The sequence below is a fragment of the Triturus cristatus genome, chromosome 6 (assembly GCF_964204655.1).
Source record: "Triturus cristatus chromosome 6, aTriCri1.1, whole genome shotgun sequence".
Taxonomy (NCBI): domain Eukaryota; kingdom Metazoa; phylum Chordata; class Amphibia; order Caudata; family Salamandridae; genus Triturus; species Triturus cristatus.
This window is the reverse complement of record NC_140589.1, coordinates 161,686,384-161,703,842: the sequence shown is the minus strand read 5'-3', so window position 1 is coordinate 161,703,842 and position 17,459 is coordinate 161,686,384. Positions and strand designations below refer to the sequence as shown.

The window sequence follows — 17,459 nt, the reverse complement described above, 5'->3', positions numbered from 1 at the left end:
GGCGTCAGACTGGATCCGGAAAGTTTTTTCATCAGCAGCATCTCTGCGAGTCGGAAGGTGGCGTCGGTCCGCTCCGCGTCCATCGTCGGCGTCATGCTCGTGGTCGCCGAGATGACGTCGCGGCAGCTACTTGGACGCCGCCCTCATGCGCTGACGTCAGTTCTCTACACGACTTTCCGCGCCAGAAACGCAGAGCCATGCAAGAGACTGACCATTGGTGCACAAAACTAGGGCCCTGAAAGGACGTCCTTAACCCTACAAATCAGTTCGCAGAACGGGGAGGATGGGTGGGCGGTAAGGAATCTATAACTAACTAATGTTTCTTACAGATATATCATTACCGAAGGTAAGCAACTTGTGCATCTGAAAGAAACATGTTAGTTATAGATTCCTTACCTTAGAATAGATACCCCAGCAATACCAACCCCGGTGGTGGGTTTGCGAACCAAGATCACACCAGAAAGTTCTGGAGAACAGAACGGCCAAAGAAGCCATCTCTCCGGACTTGGCTGTCCAGACAGTAGTGTTTCGTAAACATGTGCAGTGATGCCCACATGGCTGCCTGACATGTCATTTAGAAGCACTCCCCTTCCTAAGGCAGTAGTGACTGCTGTCGCCCTGGTGGAATGGCGCGTAGCCTGACTGGAGGCTCCTTTTTAGCCAGAGAGTAACATACCTTAATACACAGCACGACCCATCGAGAAATGGTGCGTTTGTGTACGGCCTGACCCTTCTTTGCACCCACGTAGCCAATAAAAAGTTGATCATCCACCCGGAACTGCTTTGTGCGATCCAGATAGGAGAGCGCACGTTTTGGGTCCAGAAGGTGGAGCCTCTCTTCTTCCTTTGATGGATGCGGAGGTGAAAAGAAGGTGGGCAAAGTAATGGTCTGCCCGATGTGGAAGGCAGTGACCACCTTAGGAAGAAAGGACGGACGGGTCCGGAGAACCACCTTGTCCGGATGAACAGACAAGAAAGGAGGTTTTGAGGAAAGAGCCTGGAGCTCAATCACCCTTCCAGCAGTAGTGATGGCTACCAGGAAAGCAGTCTTAAGTGTTAAGAGACGTAAAGGACAGTTTTGAAGCTGCTCAAAGGGAGCGCACATTAAGTAAATCAGTACAAGTTTCAACTCCCACTGAGGCATAACAAAAGGAATTGGAGGAAAGAGATGCGTTAAGCCTTTCAAGAAACGGTTAACTACCGGGGACTTGAAAAGAGAAGGCTGATGTGGCAGCCGAAGGAATGCAGAGATGGCAGAAAGGTAGCCCTTGATAGTGCCCAGGGCAGAGCCCTGCTGGGCTAAAGAGAGAAGGAACAAGAGTACTTCAGAGAGAGGGGCAGAAAGGGGATCCACAGCCTTTGCTGTGCACCATGCCAGAAATGTGTTCCACCTGCAGGCGTATACTGATTTTGTGGAGGGACGCCTGGCTGACAAGATTACGTCACAGACTTCGGGAGGAAGGTCGAAAGACGTCAACTGCCGCCACTCAATCCCCACGCAAGGAGGTGAAGACTGGACAGGTTCGGGTGGAGGGCTGTCCCCTGCTGCTGCGACAGAAGATCCTCCCGAAGAGGCAGTCTGATCGGAGAATCGATGGCCATGTTGAGCAGCTCGGGATACCAGACTCTTCGTGCCCAATTTGGAGCCACAAGAATGACTTGGGGCCTGGTCACACCCGATCTTCTTCAGCACTCTAGGCGTACAACAGACCGCAACTCCACTAGCGACGCCGAGCGATTGCCGCCTTGGAAATTCCAACGCGCAGAATTGCTGACATTGCACGTTCTTGTCGGTGGCGAATAGATCTAACCAAGGCTCTCCCCACTGTTGAAAGCGACCTTGCACCACCTCTGAGTGAAGACGCCATTCGTGATCCATCATGCACCGACGGCTGAGTTCATCCACCCTGGCGTTCAGAGAACCTGCCAGGTGTTGAACCACCAAGGAAATGCCCTGATGTTCCAGCCATGTCCAGAGGTGGAGGGCCTCCTGACATAGGGTCCATGACCCCACCCCGCCCTGTTTGTTGCAATACCACATGGCGGTGGTGTTGTCCGTGAACACCTGCACTACTCTTCCCCGGACAGAGGGAAGGAATGCCTTCAGTGCAAGACGAATCGCCCAGAGCTCCACAAGGTTGATGTGAAGCCCGGACTCCGCCGGAGACCAGCGGCCTCTGATCTCTGCCTCTCCCATGTGGCCGCCCCATCCCAGAAGGGAGGCATCAGTCACCACAGTGTGGTCTGGTTGGGGAAGGGAGCGGGACCTGCCACTGACCCAATCCTGGTTCGTGAGCCACCACTGCAGTTGAGCAGTGCCCTCCGAGATCTGGACAGATTCCCCTGATGCTGCTCCCACTGGTACTTCAGGTCCCACTGCAGAGCCCGCATATGCCACCTGCCATGATTGATCAGCAGGATGCAGGAGGCCACGAGGCCCAGCAGCCTCCGGGTCATTCTGACCGAAACCCGGGACAAGGGCTGAAAGATGGGAATCACAGCCCAAATGTTCCGGACTCGCTGTTCGGGAGAAGAAACCGCTCCGATGAAGAGGAGCTTCTGAGAGGGAATCAGGTGCAACTTTGGCACATTGATGGAGATATCTGTGGCCTCAGTCACAGAAGGGCTGAAAGGTATGCTGAGCTGGTGGAGGGTCTGGCGTTGGCGAAACCGAAAACCCTGACCATAGTTACAAAGAGGGTGAAATTGTTGGTGGAACTGTCTGGTGGGGGCAGAAAGATCCAAGGAACATGCTGTGGCGATACGTCAACCAGTCAAGGGGGGCAAATTTGCTTTTTTATCAAAGAGGCGAGAGCCTTCCAATGCCATGTCTATCAGGGGTACTTGAACATCTCCATAGAAGGCCGTAGACCTCACCCAGGCATGGTGCCTAAGTGCCATATTGGTGCCATTGCTCGACCTAAGCAAACGTATGATAAACTTCACGGCACTGTGACCATTCTGAATAGCTTAAGTCAGGGACACCTGAAGGTCACCCGGAAAATTCAGTAAAATGTGCACCACTGTGTTCCAACGGGCGTGGAAATGGCAGCCTAGAAGACAGCTGGCGTTCACTGACCTCAGAGCAACGTTCATAGAGCAGAACATTTGCTTTCCAAAGGCTCTATTCATTTTGATTCACAATCAGGCAGAGTGGTAGGGAAGGCGCTGGAATTGACTTTAGTGGTGGATGCCCGTACCACCCAACTCTTTGGCGTTGGATGCTGTGTAAGGAAGGCTGGATCGCATGGTGCAGGACAATGGCGATTTCGCCCAAGTACCCATAAAGGTACCCATAACAGCCTCATCAAATGGCAGTATAGGCTTTATTGTGGCCTGATCTGGCTAACGCAACTAATTTAAAACATTTGTTTTCACTTCCATAATGGGCAGCTGTAAGTCTAAGAGTTCTGCCACTTTTTGCACCACAACTGCAAGGGAGGCACTTTCCTCCACAGCAGGAACAGGGAAGATATCTTGGGATGTATCTAGACCACTGGCATCTTTGAGTTCTTCATGCAAGTTTTCCTCATAATATTGTGGGGTATAATCATCCTCTTCATCATATTTATTATTGTCTGAGTCAGTGGCGAAAAGATTGTTAAGAGTTTAGGCCCTACTATGTGTAAGGGCAAAGTGTCCGTATCAGAAGAATTGCCTGTAAGATGCGTGCTGGTTGGAGCTGGGCACAGCTTCGTTGAGGTTGTGGTGGATTCTGCTCAGCGTTAGTTATCACTATGGGCTGCAAATCCTCCTCCAGCATCGGTGCTGAAAGTGAACGAGTGCAGAAGGTGGCGCTGAAAACGAAGTCAGCAACAGAACGGCTGCTGAACCAGATGTAGGTTCAAGGAGGAAAGACGGTGCCTAGGGCAGACCAGCCAGCGGACGCCGGATCATTGCGGGCCTGAGGTTGCACCAGAGGGAACTGGTAAAGTGCCTCTCTAAAGGCGATGTTGTTGACAGCCTCAGGAACTCCTGGTGTGCTGGGAATAGACTCTGAAAAGGCTCCAATAGAGATCAGGGGCGAGACCAAGCGGCACGTTGACACCCTTGTGCCCTCTTTGGAGTCCTAGAGTAGTGGAAAGGGTCTGATTCCCACTTTGACTTCTTGTGCTTTTTCTTGGACTTACACAAAGACTTCAACCACAAGGATGATCTGCTGTGGAAATGGGATCTTCCTTTTGACTTTGACTGGTCTCAGCGTGGAGTCTTCTTATGCTTGGCAACGTAAAGCTTGGCCTTCTGGTTCTGAATGGCCTTCAGATTCATCTGGAATGCAATAATTGCAGGCTCTGGAGTCGTGGCCAGACCCCAAGCACCAAAGACGTACTTCATAAGGGTCCGTCACAGACATTTGTTTGCGACGGTCACTGCACAGTTTGAACCTTGTTGGCTTAGGGGGATGATATTTGGCTGTGCACACTGGTACATTTTTGACAAACAAAAATTGATCTTTAGGCTAAGGATAAGTTCTGAATCTGTGCCTGGCCATGCAGAAAGAAAGGAACTTCTGTTGGCGGTTCTATTCTGCTCAGTTTGTCACTTATAGAGCGGAACTAAGTCCATGCGGAGTTGCACAACACTGACGCGCAGGAGTACTGCTTCAAAGTTTCTGGGTACAGTTTGAAGCCTGGGGAATATTCACAAGGTTAGGAATCAGCAAGTAGAAGTATCCATCAGAAGCCATAATAGTTTCATTGTCATCCTCACCAGCATCATTAACAGGCAGCCTAAACAAACAATCTGAAAAAACACATTAGAAATTCCTGGAACATATTCCATGTCAAAGCTCTACTCTAGAAAGTGATATTGCCATTTGGCGATCCTAGGTGTGGCTTTAACACTACCTTTATTGGACAATAAATCCACCACTGGCATGTTAATTGTTCTCACTATAAAACGCACTCCCCAAAGATATGTTCAAAAATGAGTTAAACCCCACATGCAAGGCAGTACCTTCTTCTCAATGAATAACTTCTGTCTCTAAGAGGTCGTGAAGCAAATGCAACCGTTTCCAAAAATCTATTCCAGTCCTGGAGCAAAACTGCCCCAAAACCAATATTGTTAGTACCAGTCACCACAATATTATTTCAAGTTGTATCAAAAGGTACAAGAGCAGGTGCACTGGCATTCAAGTTTTTTTTAAGTGTAAACATTCTCTTTCACAACCATCAAACCACACACATTTCTCTTTAACAATTGCCTCAGAAGTAGCTTTTTTTTGGGAGAAATTGGGTACAAAGTTTGGATAGAACTCAGCCAGTTTAATTTATCTTAAGGACTGGGAGCATGGGATATAGCAGAAACAATCTTCTCCTTAGCTGAAATATCATCTTGACTTATCCAATGGCCTAAATAGTCATCACCATCCTTGGCAATCTTGCATTTACCCGTAGCAATTATCAGACCATGATCTTTCAAAATACTCAAAACCTGGAACAACGTCTTCCTGAAATGTCGCATGGACTAAAATCTAATTTTGGGAATGAGACATTATCTACATTTTTAAATAGTTGATGCATGGCCTCCTGAAAAACTGAGGATGCAGACACTAGCCCAGATGGTGTGAGGATGTATCTGCATGCACTCTCCCCAGTGATAAATGACATTAAAGCTTTGGAGTTTTCATGTAAGGCAGTCGGATGACAGGCAGAGAACAAGGCGGGAGTAGTAAAATATGTCTCCCTTTAACGTTCCCAACATTTTGTTAATAATGGGTAGTAGATGTCAATCCACACAAAAATCCCTATTCAGGTCTCTCAAGTCCACATATACTTTCGAGACACCATCTGTCTTGCTTCACTACCGGAGGTGAGAACCACTCCAAGGATTCAATTTCCTCAATCACGCCCACCCTCTTTTACCAATCATTCCAACCCACACTTCAAAGCGTTCTTTACTGCCAATGGAACACTCTTTACCTTCTGTACTACATGGTTGCATTTTTCTTAGGAATGAGCGTATGTACAAATCATTTTGATATTGCTAGTGAATCTGTGAATACGTTCAGAAACAATTTTTGCCACTCATCAGATTAACGTCTTTTCATTTTTGCCACCGTCAAGTCCTCTTTGTATCCAATCGCCTACTTAGGATGATCGGGATCCAGTTTCATACACGTTCTTTCTACTGAGGCCAACCAAGTAAACATGACCCCCTCCCCCTAGATACATAAGCATTCTCTTGTATTCATATTCCCTTGAATTATAAAGTGGTCACAAAATACCCAACCACCTGTTCCCATATCCTACTATTTGATGACTGAAGGAAACAACTTGACCTCTTCAAATATGTGTTGCATTTTGTCCACAAGCATGTATAATGAGCTCTTGAATCCGTTGACATTTTTACCAATTAGAATGTCACAAAAAGAGCCATTTTTTTCCCTTGTCCTACATCAAATATATTAAACACATCCATCCCTGGTTCCTGTTGCGTTCAAACTTCCCTTATTTGTGCTAGGAACGTGTTTTTTTTCTCTCCCTATCATACTATCTCTGCTTTCGCGCATTCTTGCAAAGAGGCCCTACCCTTGCACTTAAGACAAAGTTTTCCCAAAGCAGAACATGCTTTGCTGGATGCCATACATCCACTATGGCGGCACTTAAGATACCAGTCCATCCACCTAAATCGGATTCATACTCTTTGGTACCACTGCATTCACATTCCCACTCTCTTATATTGGATACCTATGTTTTTCAGATTTTATTAGCGTGCAGCAGGATCGTGTTGGGTTTCAATGTTTGCAAGACTCAACGTTCCCACAACCACACTAAAATGAGACTGCAGTTCAAGCCTGATCTGATCATTTGTAAATCTACATGCCAAGTGAAGTTTTTCCCGAGACAAGGGATGGGTAGGACTGATACTATTAGTTGTGGATTAGTATATGCTCAATTTCAGATGCAAAAATGAGCAAAGTTAATTTCAGTTAGTCCTACATTGTGCAAATGTCGCAAGTGTCTTCACTGATTTCCTAGCAGATGAACTTTTAAGGATGTTTTTCCCAGACTACGCTAAGTGCAAGCCTCAACTTGACAAGAAACTCATCATTCGCAGGACCATAAAAGCAATATATACTGTAAAATAACAGACTGGCTTGTAGTTTTCCAAACCGATTTCCTATTGTGTGTGCCCCCCATAAAACTACAGTATAACCACATCACATTATGGTCATTCTCAAATTTCGTGAGGTAGTCAGGGACCTCAGTAGAAAGATTATATGCGTTTATTTTTTTGGTACAATATTGTCACACAACTACTATGCTTCATTTCAAAGAAAACACTTTCAGGAAAAATGGATGGTCAGTTCCTTGGCAGCAATCACAGAAACAACTACATTCAGGATTTGGGATGGGTCAAAGTTTGCATTTTTTCTTTGACATAAGTGAGCCTATAGTTTGCACTTACCACTGAATTGAGCTGTTCAAACTCTTTCTCAGGAAGAAAGGAGTGCCATCCATCCTCAACGACTTCGAATTCGGGCCGGTAAAAGTAGGGGTACATCAAGGTGATGGAGTCCAGAGTGGATAATGCCTGCAGCATGAAAATACAAAAAGGTAAGTAACACAATGCCAAGGCCAAACAAGCTTTAACAAGGCCAAAGGATCTTGTCACCCCATGGTGCACGTAGCAATGTAAACTATGTTTGATACATTTAAAAAAAAATAATAATAATACATTATGGGGCTGAGTGGACGTAATAATATGACCAGCTTTGCCAATGCGATGCGACAACCCCTGTAAAGAAGCCTGGCAACAAACATAGCTGCTGGGTCCTCCTGAAAAAATAATAATAAAATCACCGTAAGAAGTGGGAGAGGAGAGGTTGGGAGTAGAGTGGGCAGGGCAGGGGGAAAGCAACTGAGTAGGGAGGAACTTAAAATGAAAAACAAGCATTAAAAATGCAATAGGTCTCGCCTTTGATTAAGTTAAAGCCATTTGCTTTGCTAATGGTATTGTACAGCAAAGCAATTTTTTTTTTTGGCAATACTGTGTTATATAATGCGAACTTGGGGTATAGTTGTATCACAGACGGACACTTTAATTAATTGTTAGGAACGGGGAAATTATGTGATTTACCCAGAATCACAAGATGTTTGAGTCTCCCGCCAAGACTCAAACCTGGTTTCCCTGCTTCAAAGTCGGCCATCAAGCCAAACTGCCAGGAGGAATGGAGAATTGGGGAGCTGGAAGAGGGAGCCTCAGACGCACACACTCCTGGGGAAGGGGGGCTCCTTACACCAAACATTGATTAGATGGGCCCTAACAAATTGCTTCGGGCAAAATGTAAGAGGAAAGTTACCCAACATTGCTTTGAGTGAGGTTGTAAGAGGGAAGCCTTTTACACGGTCTGCGTGTTGGGAGTATCACGCCCAATCACTGCTTTAAGTTGGGAAGAAGAAGGTACTCGTGCTCGCTTCAAGATGACCGAAAGGGCACACGTGTTGTAAAATACCACACACGTAAACGGCTTTGCGGGATAGAAAGAAGAGAACCCCCTCATGCTGCTTGATAGGCTGATGAAAAGCCCCCTCGCACATTAACTTAAGAGCGAGTATGAAGGGTGTCACCGCTAAACCACTACCCCGAAATACATTTTAAGTGCAGATCCCCACGTCAACATCACATCGAGAGTGTAAAAGATGCGTTCGTTTGGTTGGATCATGAATTTAGAGAAGGAATTCTTCACGGATGTATCCACCCAACTGTACCCATGTAAAGTGAGATCGGCCATAATGATCAGCAGTAAGGCGTGGCGTACCATGAGTGTTTCATTCTTATAGTGCAATATTGATTATCCGGAGCCAGAATGGAAGTCCCAGACCGTGCAGAGAGTAGAGTGTACGCACAAACGTGAAGGTCTTTCTATGACCAGTGTGTGGTCACAGTATATTAACAGCTCAAGACATTACAGTGAGGGGCATTTGCGGAGCTGAGTGTTCTCTACACTGTAGAATTTTGAGGTTGTAAAATTAAGTGTTTTGGGAGAGCTCTGAGGGAACTGATTATACGTATAAACGTAGTTACTTAAGTGAAGCGCCCGAGAAGAATTTTTTTATGCCCTACGTGATGCTTATAGTGAAACAAGGCATTATTTATGTGACGTGCATTGACAAAGCAGTGTTAGGATGACCACTTTTTTTTTTTTTTTTTGCGTTTTTAAATAGCACGAACTCGACCTGAAGGTATTGGAGCGCTTTACATGAGCACCAGTTACGTTACACAATAAATAAATAGTATAAAACACTAGTGAACATTGCAAGAGAGAGCCACACTCCGTGTGAGAAATATTGGTATAACTGTAGCAATGCGCAGTGGAGTGAGGTGCATTGGCGGAGCTGCCTGCGATCCCGGTTTTGCAGCAGCAAAATTTACTATCGTCGGTTGCGTTGTCCGAGATGGGGGAGGTCACGGGGGGGTGTCGGGTAGTGGAGGAGAGGGGTTATGATGGCTGGAGTGCGCGCTCGCCAGGCAGCCACGGTTTAGCGAGATGCAAAAATAAACACGCGGCGGAGCTGGTCTTTATGGGGCCATGTGTTTCAAACACATGGCCCCATAAAGATAAGAAACCTTTTGCAACGGGAGTAAGTCAGACGAGCCCATCCTAGTGGGCCATCTTAAAAATGGAAAAGTCTACGTCACAAAGTGCTCTTTCCCAATGGCTGGCCACCGTTTAGCATAAACGGTGATGCCAGCAAATGGGAAAGAGGGGCGGGGCTTGAAGCCCTTTACAGAATTCCCTCAGAATCATTAAATCTCGCCGAGCGAGCTGCGCATGTGCAGAGCCACGCTAGCCGAGACCTAATAAACTGGGATGGAGGAAGAGGAGGAAGAAGATCTATCGATGGTAACAGCAGCATGTGAGGGGCAGAACAAAATGAGGAGGAGGAAGCAGGTTTTAACAAATCTAGCAGCACCGGAGGGAAAGAGCAACATGGAGTGCACATGGGAGTGGGTATGTGGGGGCAAAAAACATGAGGGAGACAGCTGGAAAGCAGCCTTATTAGGATGTCAGCAGAATTCGGAAGCTTAGAAACTGGTGTTTGCTCGGGCCATATTCCAACACTATTTTGCCCACTATGCCACCTCATCTACAAGAATATCATCAGCAATGGCAAAATGCTCTTCATAATATCAACATGCCAATTCTACAAATGGACTTTGAAAAAAAGCACAGCCATCAACAACTTCATGAAGGACAACAGAAACAAGATCCAACATCAAATGTGTAACACATCTGCCCATGATATCCTCCTGACAATTACCCCTCCAACGCACCAAATTGGGCTATGATCAACACCTCTCCACACAAGTCTTGGTGAAATAATTGTGATCCTTGACAGCCACTGCATATGAATACACCATTCTACTATCCATTATTAAGGAAACCCCCAGAAAGACTTTAAGACTGCTACTGAATATCATCAATGCATGCTGCATCTGGGTACCTTCCTAGATGCCCTCAAGACCGGACTCATCCTGCCCTTTGTCAAAAAATCCAACAAGGAACCTGCGATTACCTCCCTCTTGTTCACTTATCATTCCTGTGAAACGTGATTGAAAAACAGTACTGAATCAGTTACATTACATAATTAAGGCTCACTCCTCTTGCAGGGATACACTTCTGAATTCAGGCCCACTATAGCAAGGAGGCAGCAACCATCCAAGTAGTTGACTACACTGTGATAATTACAGACAATGAGGATACATGTCTTATAGTCATGTTCTACCTCTCTATAACAATGCAATTAACCAACATACCCTGCTTGGCATCCTGGTGCTCCGAGATGCCATCAATAATTTTGGCCTAAAGAAGTTACATTTCTACTTACAGAACAGAACCTGGCTGGCCCAGATGATCTCCTTCTGGTCTGCTCTCATCCCAGTAAGGTGTACTGTCCATCAAGGCTCCATTCTTTCACTGGAGCTTCTCAACCTGTCCTTAGAGCCCTACGGAGACCCACTGGCTGACAAAGATATGAAACATTTGAAGGGCAAGCCAAGTCAAGACATTCCTCGCCACAATATAAATGTGGCCATTTTTCTACAGGTCTCTTGGACAAGGCTTTCTCCCAATTTCCACGGGAACACACTTGTGTAAAAGGTCACATTCTTAAGGTCACTTTAACCAGAAATCTGTTCATATCCATCGAGAATGCATCACCAACCTGGTCTAACCACTTCATTATCCATATCCAGGTGACCACTCATTCCTCACACAGACCAGCCCAAAGTCACACAATATCCGAGCCTTCAGCGTGCACACCCATCTTTTTCAAATCGGACGCTGACTGATCAAAGGTGCCCGCTTCATTTTTTAACCTTCTACTGCTATTACACATTCTAATGTTTCTGCCTTGCTGAGATCTACACTCCACTCCCATTCTGCACCTTGATTTAATCTCAACATAAATCAAATACCACTAATTATTCAAAGGGCGGAATCTAAATGTGAAAATCATTGAGACCACAGGATAAAAACAAATATCTTTTTCTAAAAAATCTATAAAAAGGAAACTGTGAAAGCAAAATAATAATAATATTAATAGAATCCTCCTCAGAATCAGTCATAGACTAGGCGAAGAATATCGTGTAAAAGCTTGATTCCCCTACTTATAATCCACAAATATGTATCCTAGGAATCAAACTAACTCAATCCTAATGTGGCCATCAAGGCTTCCCCTTATAAAAGAGGAACTGTGAAAATATCAGACAGGGTTTGGGCCAATGCCGAGATGATTTCTTGAAGGCTGACTTGCTTTGATATCTTTACTCAACCGAAGCAGCAACTAAACTGTTGTCCCAGTGAGAGTGTCCGTTCAGTCTGTAGAAATTCTGCAAACCTACAACCTTGGAGTAACGGGTGTCGCTACCCTACATCTGACCTGTGTAGGAAGCTGGCTCAGTATATACTATACCAAAGTAAGGTATAGTATGCAGGGATCCCTAGAGGTATAGCAGAGGCTAAATTAGGTAAGTACTAACAGCTCTCTTTGTGGTAGTGTGGGTGAGCAGTTAGGCTTAGCAGGAGGGTGCGATAAGCATTTGTTGTATTCACTCCATCAAGGACCGATTACACACATTAAGACAGAATGCAAACCAATTAGGTAAGTATAAAAAAGGTATACTTCTGTTATATTTGAACAACCAAGCAGGCCTTGGTACAGGTAGGTAAAAGGTACTTTCAACTGTAAAACTTTACAAGGAAATGCAATTGGGAATGGATTTGTAATCATTACAGGTTTGTATTGGCTTTAAAAACAGTTTAAATTACATAGAAATTACTTGTGATTACTTTTGAATTACATCTACTACTCAGGATGATAGGCCTATATATCCCACTGTGGATCCTACAATACAAATGAATGGAAAACTTTTTCAGGTTTAAAATACAGTTACTTTTTATTCATACAAAAGTTCAGCTCAACAATATTTTTAGGAACAAAAATCACAACATTTGTTCCTATGGAAAAAAGAGAGTTAACGGTTTACAGGTAAGTAATTGACCTGTAAGTATGGCTTTTAGGGGTTAGAACCAGGGTTCCCAAAGTTCAGTTCGGCACTCAAATTGAACCACCTGCCGCACTGGGGCGGCCGGGTGCAGAGTGCAGGGGCCCAATGTTAGCCAAAGGAGCTAAGGGTCCCTTTGGTCAGCAGCTGCTTACGAGCAGGACACTCTAGTGTGACAGCCAAGCTCCTGGGGATAAGACCAGCACTGCAGGCGTCTACAATCAGCACAGGAGCTGCACCACCAGTGGCACAGAGGTGGATGGATTCAGAGTGCCAAGAAGACGTCGGGAGCCCTGGGATTCTCAGTGGAGATCTCCGGTTTGGAAAAGATGCTACAGGCTCGAGTAGGGAGGCTTTCTGAAGGCGACCACCAGATGGAGGGGTAGGTTGGGATCTTGGGGGATGCCTGAACACCGTTGGTTGGGCCACCCAAGGCCGTCGGGTGTTGGGTGCAGGGGTGTCTTTTAGCTTTGGGTCTTCTTACCATCTCTGGTAACGGTTGGGAGGACCCTCCAGGTTGAGGCTGCAGGAGTTGGCCTGAGGCTGGTCGGTGATTGTAGGAAGCTGGGTTTCTGTTGCAGTAACCCACCCACTTTTTGCCTGACTAGTGATGCACTTTGACTTGAAGTGCACTGGGTCCCTGCCAATCATGTTCCCAGAGCCTGTGTTCTTTCCCAAAACTGTACCTTGTACCCCCAATTGAAACCTCTCTGGCCACATGTCAGTCCCTTGTAAAAGGTATCATGGGTACAAAGGGCACTGTGTCCCGGGAAGGCCTCTAAGGGCTGCAGCACTTATTGTGCCACCCTTAGAAGCACTGTACCTTTAAACACACACACACGCACAATCATTGCAGGCTGCGTGTTTTGGTGCAGAACAAAGTGAAGTGTCGACATGGCACACATCCCTATGTGCCATGCCTACAACCCACTGCCCTGGCCACTGCCCTGTCAGCCACCCCTCTAGCTGGGTGCACTATACCAGTGGTGAGGGTACAGGTGCATGAGCCCTGAACCCCTACAGTGTCTAGACCAATTCTTGGACATTGTAAGTGCAGTAATGCCTTTAAGAGTATATGGTGCTGGGAGTTTGTTATTACAAACTCCCAGCACCATAATGGCTGTACTGAAAACAAGGAAATTTCGTATCAAACGTCTCAGAACATTAACTCCACGCTGATGCTAGTGTGAGATTTTATGAAAAATGCACTCAGATGGCATCTTAGAGATGCCCCCTGAAAAACTACCAGCTCCTGATTAGGTTCCCCAACTGGTACACACCAGCCTGCCACCACAAGACATGTTTCTGGACCCCTGGGGTGGCTCCCGGAGTCCAGAAACAAGGCTTTCCTGGGTGGAGGTGGTCACCCCTCCCCCAGCCTCTCCTGCTATCAGGAACAGGCCCCTTCCTGTCTCCCCTCCTTTTCAGCGGGAAGATAGGTGGGCAAAATTAGAACAGCCCAGAAGGTGTGCCCACCTCCGCCAACCCTACCCCTCAGGTGAGGGACGTGAGGTTATGTTATGTTATATGATTTGTGAAGCGCATGGCTGTCCCAGCAAAGGGACGTCCCAGCGCCGACTACCAGGAAGAGAGGACAGGAAGGCTAGAAGGGTAGAAATGCTTCAGATGGAATGAGGCAGAGAATTCCAGAGGGCCGGCACAAGCACCTTAAATGAATGCCCTCCCGCTCTGGTTCTGTGAAACCGAGGGACTCGTGCCAGGTGGAGGTCGGCCGAGCATAAAGCACATGTTTGGATGTAGGGAGGGCAAAGATCACTCAAAATCGCTCGGCCAGACCCTGCAAGAATTTTGTGAGCAAAGCAAAGCGCTTTAAAATGGAGTCTCTGCTCTATAGGCAACCAATGAATGCAATGCAGAAGGCCGGACACCAAGCAGTGCCTAGGCAGGGCAAACAGCGTGCAGGTTGCGGCGTTCTGGGTGCGCTGCAGTCTTTTAATCACGGATTTATTGGTGCCAAGGAGCAGATCATTGCAACAGTCCAGCCGGGCTACAATAATGGGTGGAACAATCAGCTGGCAATTGTGGGGGTAAATAAAACAATATTGGTTTGAAGCCGCGCAGCAGGCCAAAACAGGTACCTGCAACAGACTTGGTGTGATCTTCAGTGCCTGCCATCTTGCACATGGCAGGCACTTTCCAATCAAGATTAGGGATTGTGCCCACACCCCCACATGGGGTGAGCACACCAAGGGTTTAGTCACCCTAAGGTCAGTAACCCATTGCTACTGACCTAGAGACCCCTAAAACGCCCCCTATAAACAATATTTATCGGGCAGCCATGAATCAAGAAGACAGATTTCCGCAAACTAAGAAGAAGGAGGATGAAAGAAGACGCCCAGCAGAGAAGACTGCAGAGAGCAACTGACTTGGCCCCAGCCCTGCTGGCCCATCTGTAGTTTCCAGAGATCCTGCGCCAAAAGTCGCCTTGTCCTGCAGCCAACGACTTCCAGAACCCCTAGGAGGACTGACTGCCTTCAACAAAGACCGAACCTCCTGTGAACAGCAGCTCTGTTCAAAAGAAACTGCAGAGACAGACTCAGAGCCTGCTGGGGACAAAGAAACACGATGCCTGGAGCCCCCACTGCACCCGTCACCTACGTGTTTGAGTGGCCCATCGGTCCCAGCGAGGTCCCCCAGCGCTCTAGAGTCCGAATCCACCATGGGTTGACCCCTCCAGGACTATCCAACATCGCTTGCAGCCTCTGCACGGAGAACCCCCCCCCTCCCCCCCCCCCCTCCCCCCCCCCCCCCCCCCCCCTCCCCCCCCCCCCCCCCCAACCACGAGTGGCCCGGTAAGGTGAAATCCGACCTCAAAAGACACCGCTCCATCCAGCCGCCCTGGAGTAGAGAACCCGAGGTGTACCTACGTCCCCGAGGCCTGCAACTTACCTGCCCAGCTGTTGGTTCCTCCCGGAAGTCGTCCTGGACTGAGCCTGCAGCTAAAAACAAAAACTGGCAATTCTCATTGAAAACAACAGGGCACCCGATGCCAAATCAGCACTCTGCACCCAGCTGCCGCTGCGGGTACACCTGTGTGATCCCCCTTTGCCCTGAGCCTAAAGCCAGGAGCTTTTCTCCCACAAGCATGAGGCCATGTGGCCTGCTCTTGAAACAAATAAAACATATATGTATTTTTGATAACTACTTGGTTGATTGCATATTTGTCTGTTGTATTTATAGTTCCACTGTATGCTAATATGCATTTCCTAAATGTTTTCCTCACTTGTAATTTTTCCCTGATTTAGGAAATTTAGTCAGGGGTACCCCTTTTTGCTTGCATAAAAAAAAAGCCTGCTCGTGAGCAGCCACCGACTGGAGGCCCCCTATCCCGCATTGGATAACATTGGGCCTCAGCACTCTGCAACCAGACACCCCAGTGCCGCTGAGGGTGTTTTGAGAGTGCATCCTTGACCCTGGGGGAACCCTGGTTCTAACCCCAGAATCCCACCCACAACCAAGTACTTACCTTTTAACCGATAACCATATCTTCTCCATAGGCACACTTTGACTGTTTTTCCTTGTTTTAAGTGTGGAGTTGGATTGGAATAAGAACTTGAAAACTGCAAATCACTGAAAAACTGCTTTACTTACCTTTAATCTAGGAAATGTCCCAGTGTGATATCTAGGCATAACACACCGAGTAGAAAAAGTAATCCATAAAGCAAAAGTAATCAAAAGTAATCAAACATTAATTTCCTCTGTATTGAAAAGATTTACACCTGTAACAAAGACATTTTACTTCAGCTTGCTTGTATTGTTCAACTACGCTGGGGTTTCTGCTGTAGGCAGGTCAGAGTTGGGACAGGTAGGGCTGGGACCAAAGTAATTAGTGTCCTCTTCTTCCGGGGTCAGCGCGGCTCTTTGGTCCTTCTTCATTCCTCGAAACTCATGAGGCAAGGTTCAGGGTTGTCGCTAAATACTAAATTTAGGGGTATTAAAGGGGTGTGCAGATAGTGACTCCTAACTTGGTTTTCCCGTCGATCCTCCTGCCCAAAGTGGTGGTCCGAACTGGTGGGAGCCAGTTGATGGGGGCAGCAAACAACAGGGACAGCTTACAAAAGTTACAGGCCTTTGAAGCTTCCTGTTCGTAGACCCAGCCCATCCTGGGGGAGGAGGCATGACACCCCTGCCCAGGATGGACTTTGTTCCAGGGCTGGTCGTTTTTCAGGTTGCATCTCTAAGATGCCATCTGAGTGCATTTTACATTAAATCCCACACTGGCATCAGTGTGGGCTTCATATGCTGAAAGGTTTACTATCAAACTTCCCAGGTTTCAGTAAATTCATTATGGAGCTGTAGAGTTCATAATGAACAACTCACAGACCATATACTCCTAATGGCATTACTGCAAATACAATGTCTAAGTATGGACTTAAGCACTGCAGGGGTAAAGGGCTCATACCACTGTACACTCACCTGTGGGCTAGTGCACCCTGCTAGGAAGTGACTTCCCTAGGTCCTAGGCAGTGGGTTGCAGGCATGGCACACAGGGTTGAGTGCCATGTTGACTCTTCGCTTTTCTCTGCACCAAAACACGCAGCCTGCAATGGTAGTGTGTGGGTGTTTAAGGTGCAGGGCCTATAAGGGTGGCACAATAGGTGCTGCAGCCCTTAGATGCCTTCCCTGGTCACAGTGCCCTTGGTAACCAATTGGCAAGGCCCCAGGGCACATCAAGTCAAGTTGCATCAGATGTCATGCAAAAAGTGGGGGTAACCATGCAAAATGGGGCACTTTCCCACAACCTGTCATTGTTTGTATTTTTTTTTTCCATGCTAAGACAGAATCACATCACACCTTGGATGGAATCTCATCATGCAGTGCTGTAATGTGTGCTTAATTTTATTAATCAATGTGTTTACTTAAAATAAAATTGCCTGGTCTGAGTTGATAGTAACATAACACTTAGTTTCTAGCATTTATGACTG

The 17,459-nt window shown here is 46.8% G+C and overlaps 1 protein-coding gene across 1 annotated transcript in view; it reads right to left on the bottom strand.

The window, feature by feature from the left end:
- MTMR9 (myotubularin related protein 9) overlaps positions 1-17,459 on the bottom strand; it is a 310,732-nt gene that overhangs the window by 157,356 nt on the left and 135,917 nt on the right. Inside the window, exon 3 of the mRNA XM_085610425.1 lies at positions 7,411-7,536. Within this exon, the coding sequence (XP_085466551.1) occupies positions 7,411-7,536 (126 nt within the window). The remainder of the gene's footprint in view (positions 1-7,410; positions 7,537-17,459) is intronic.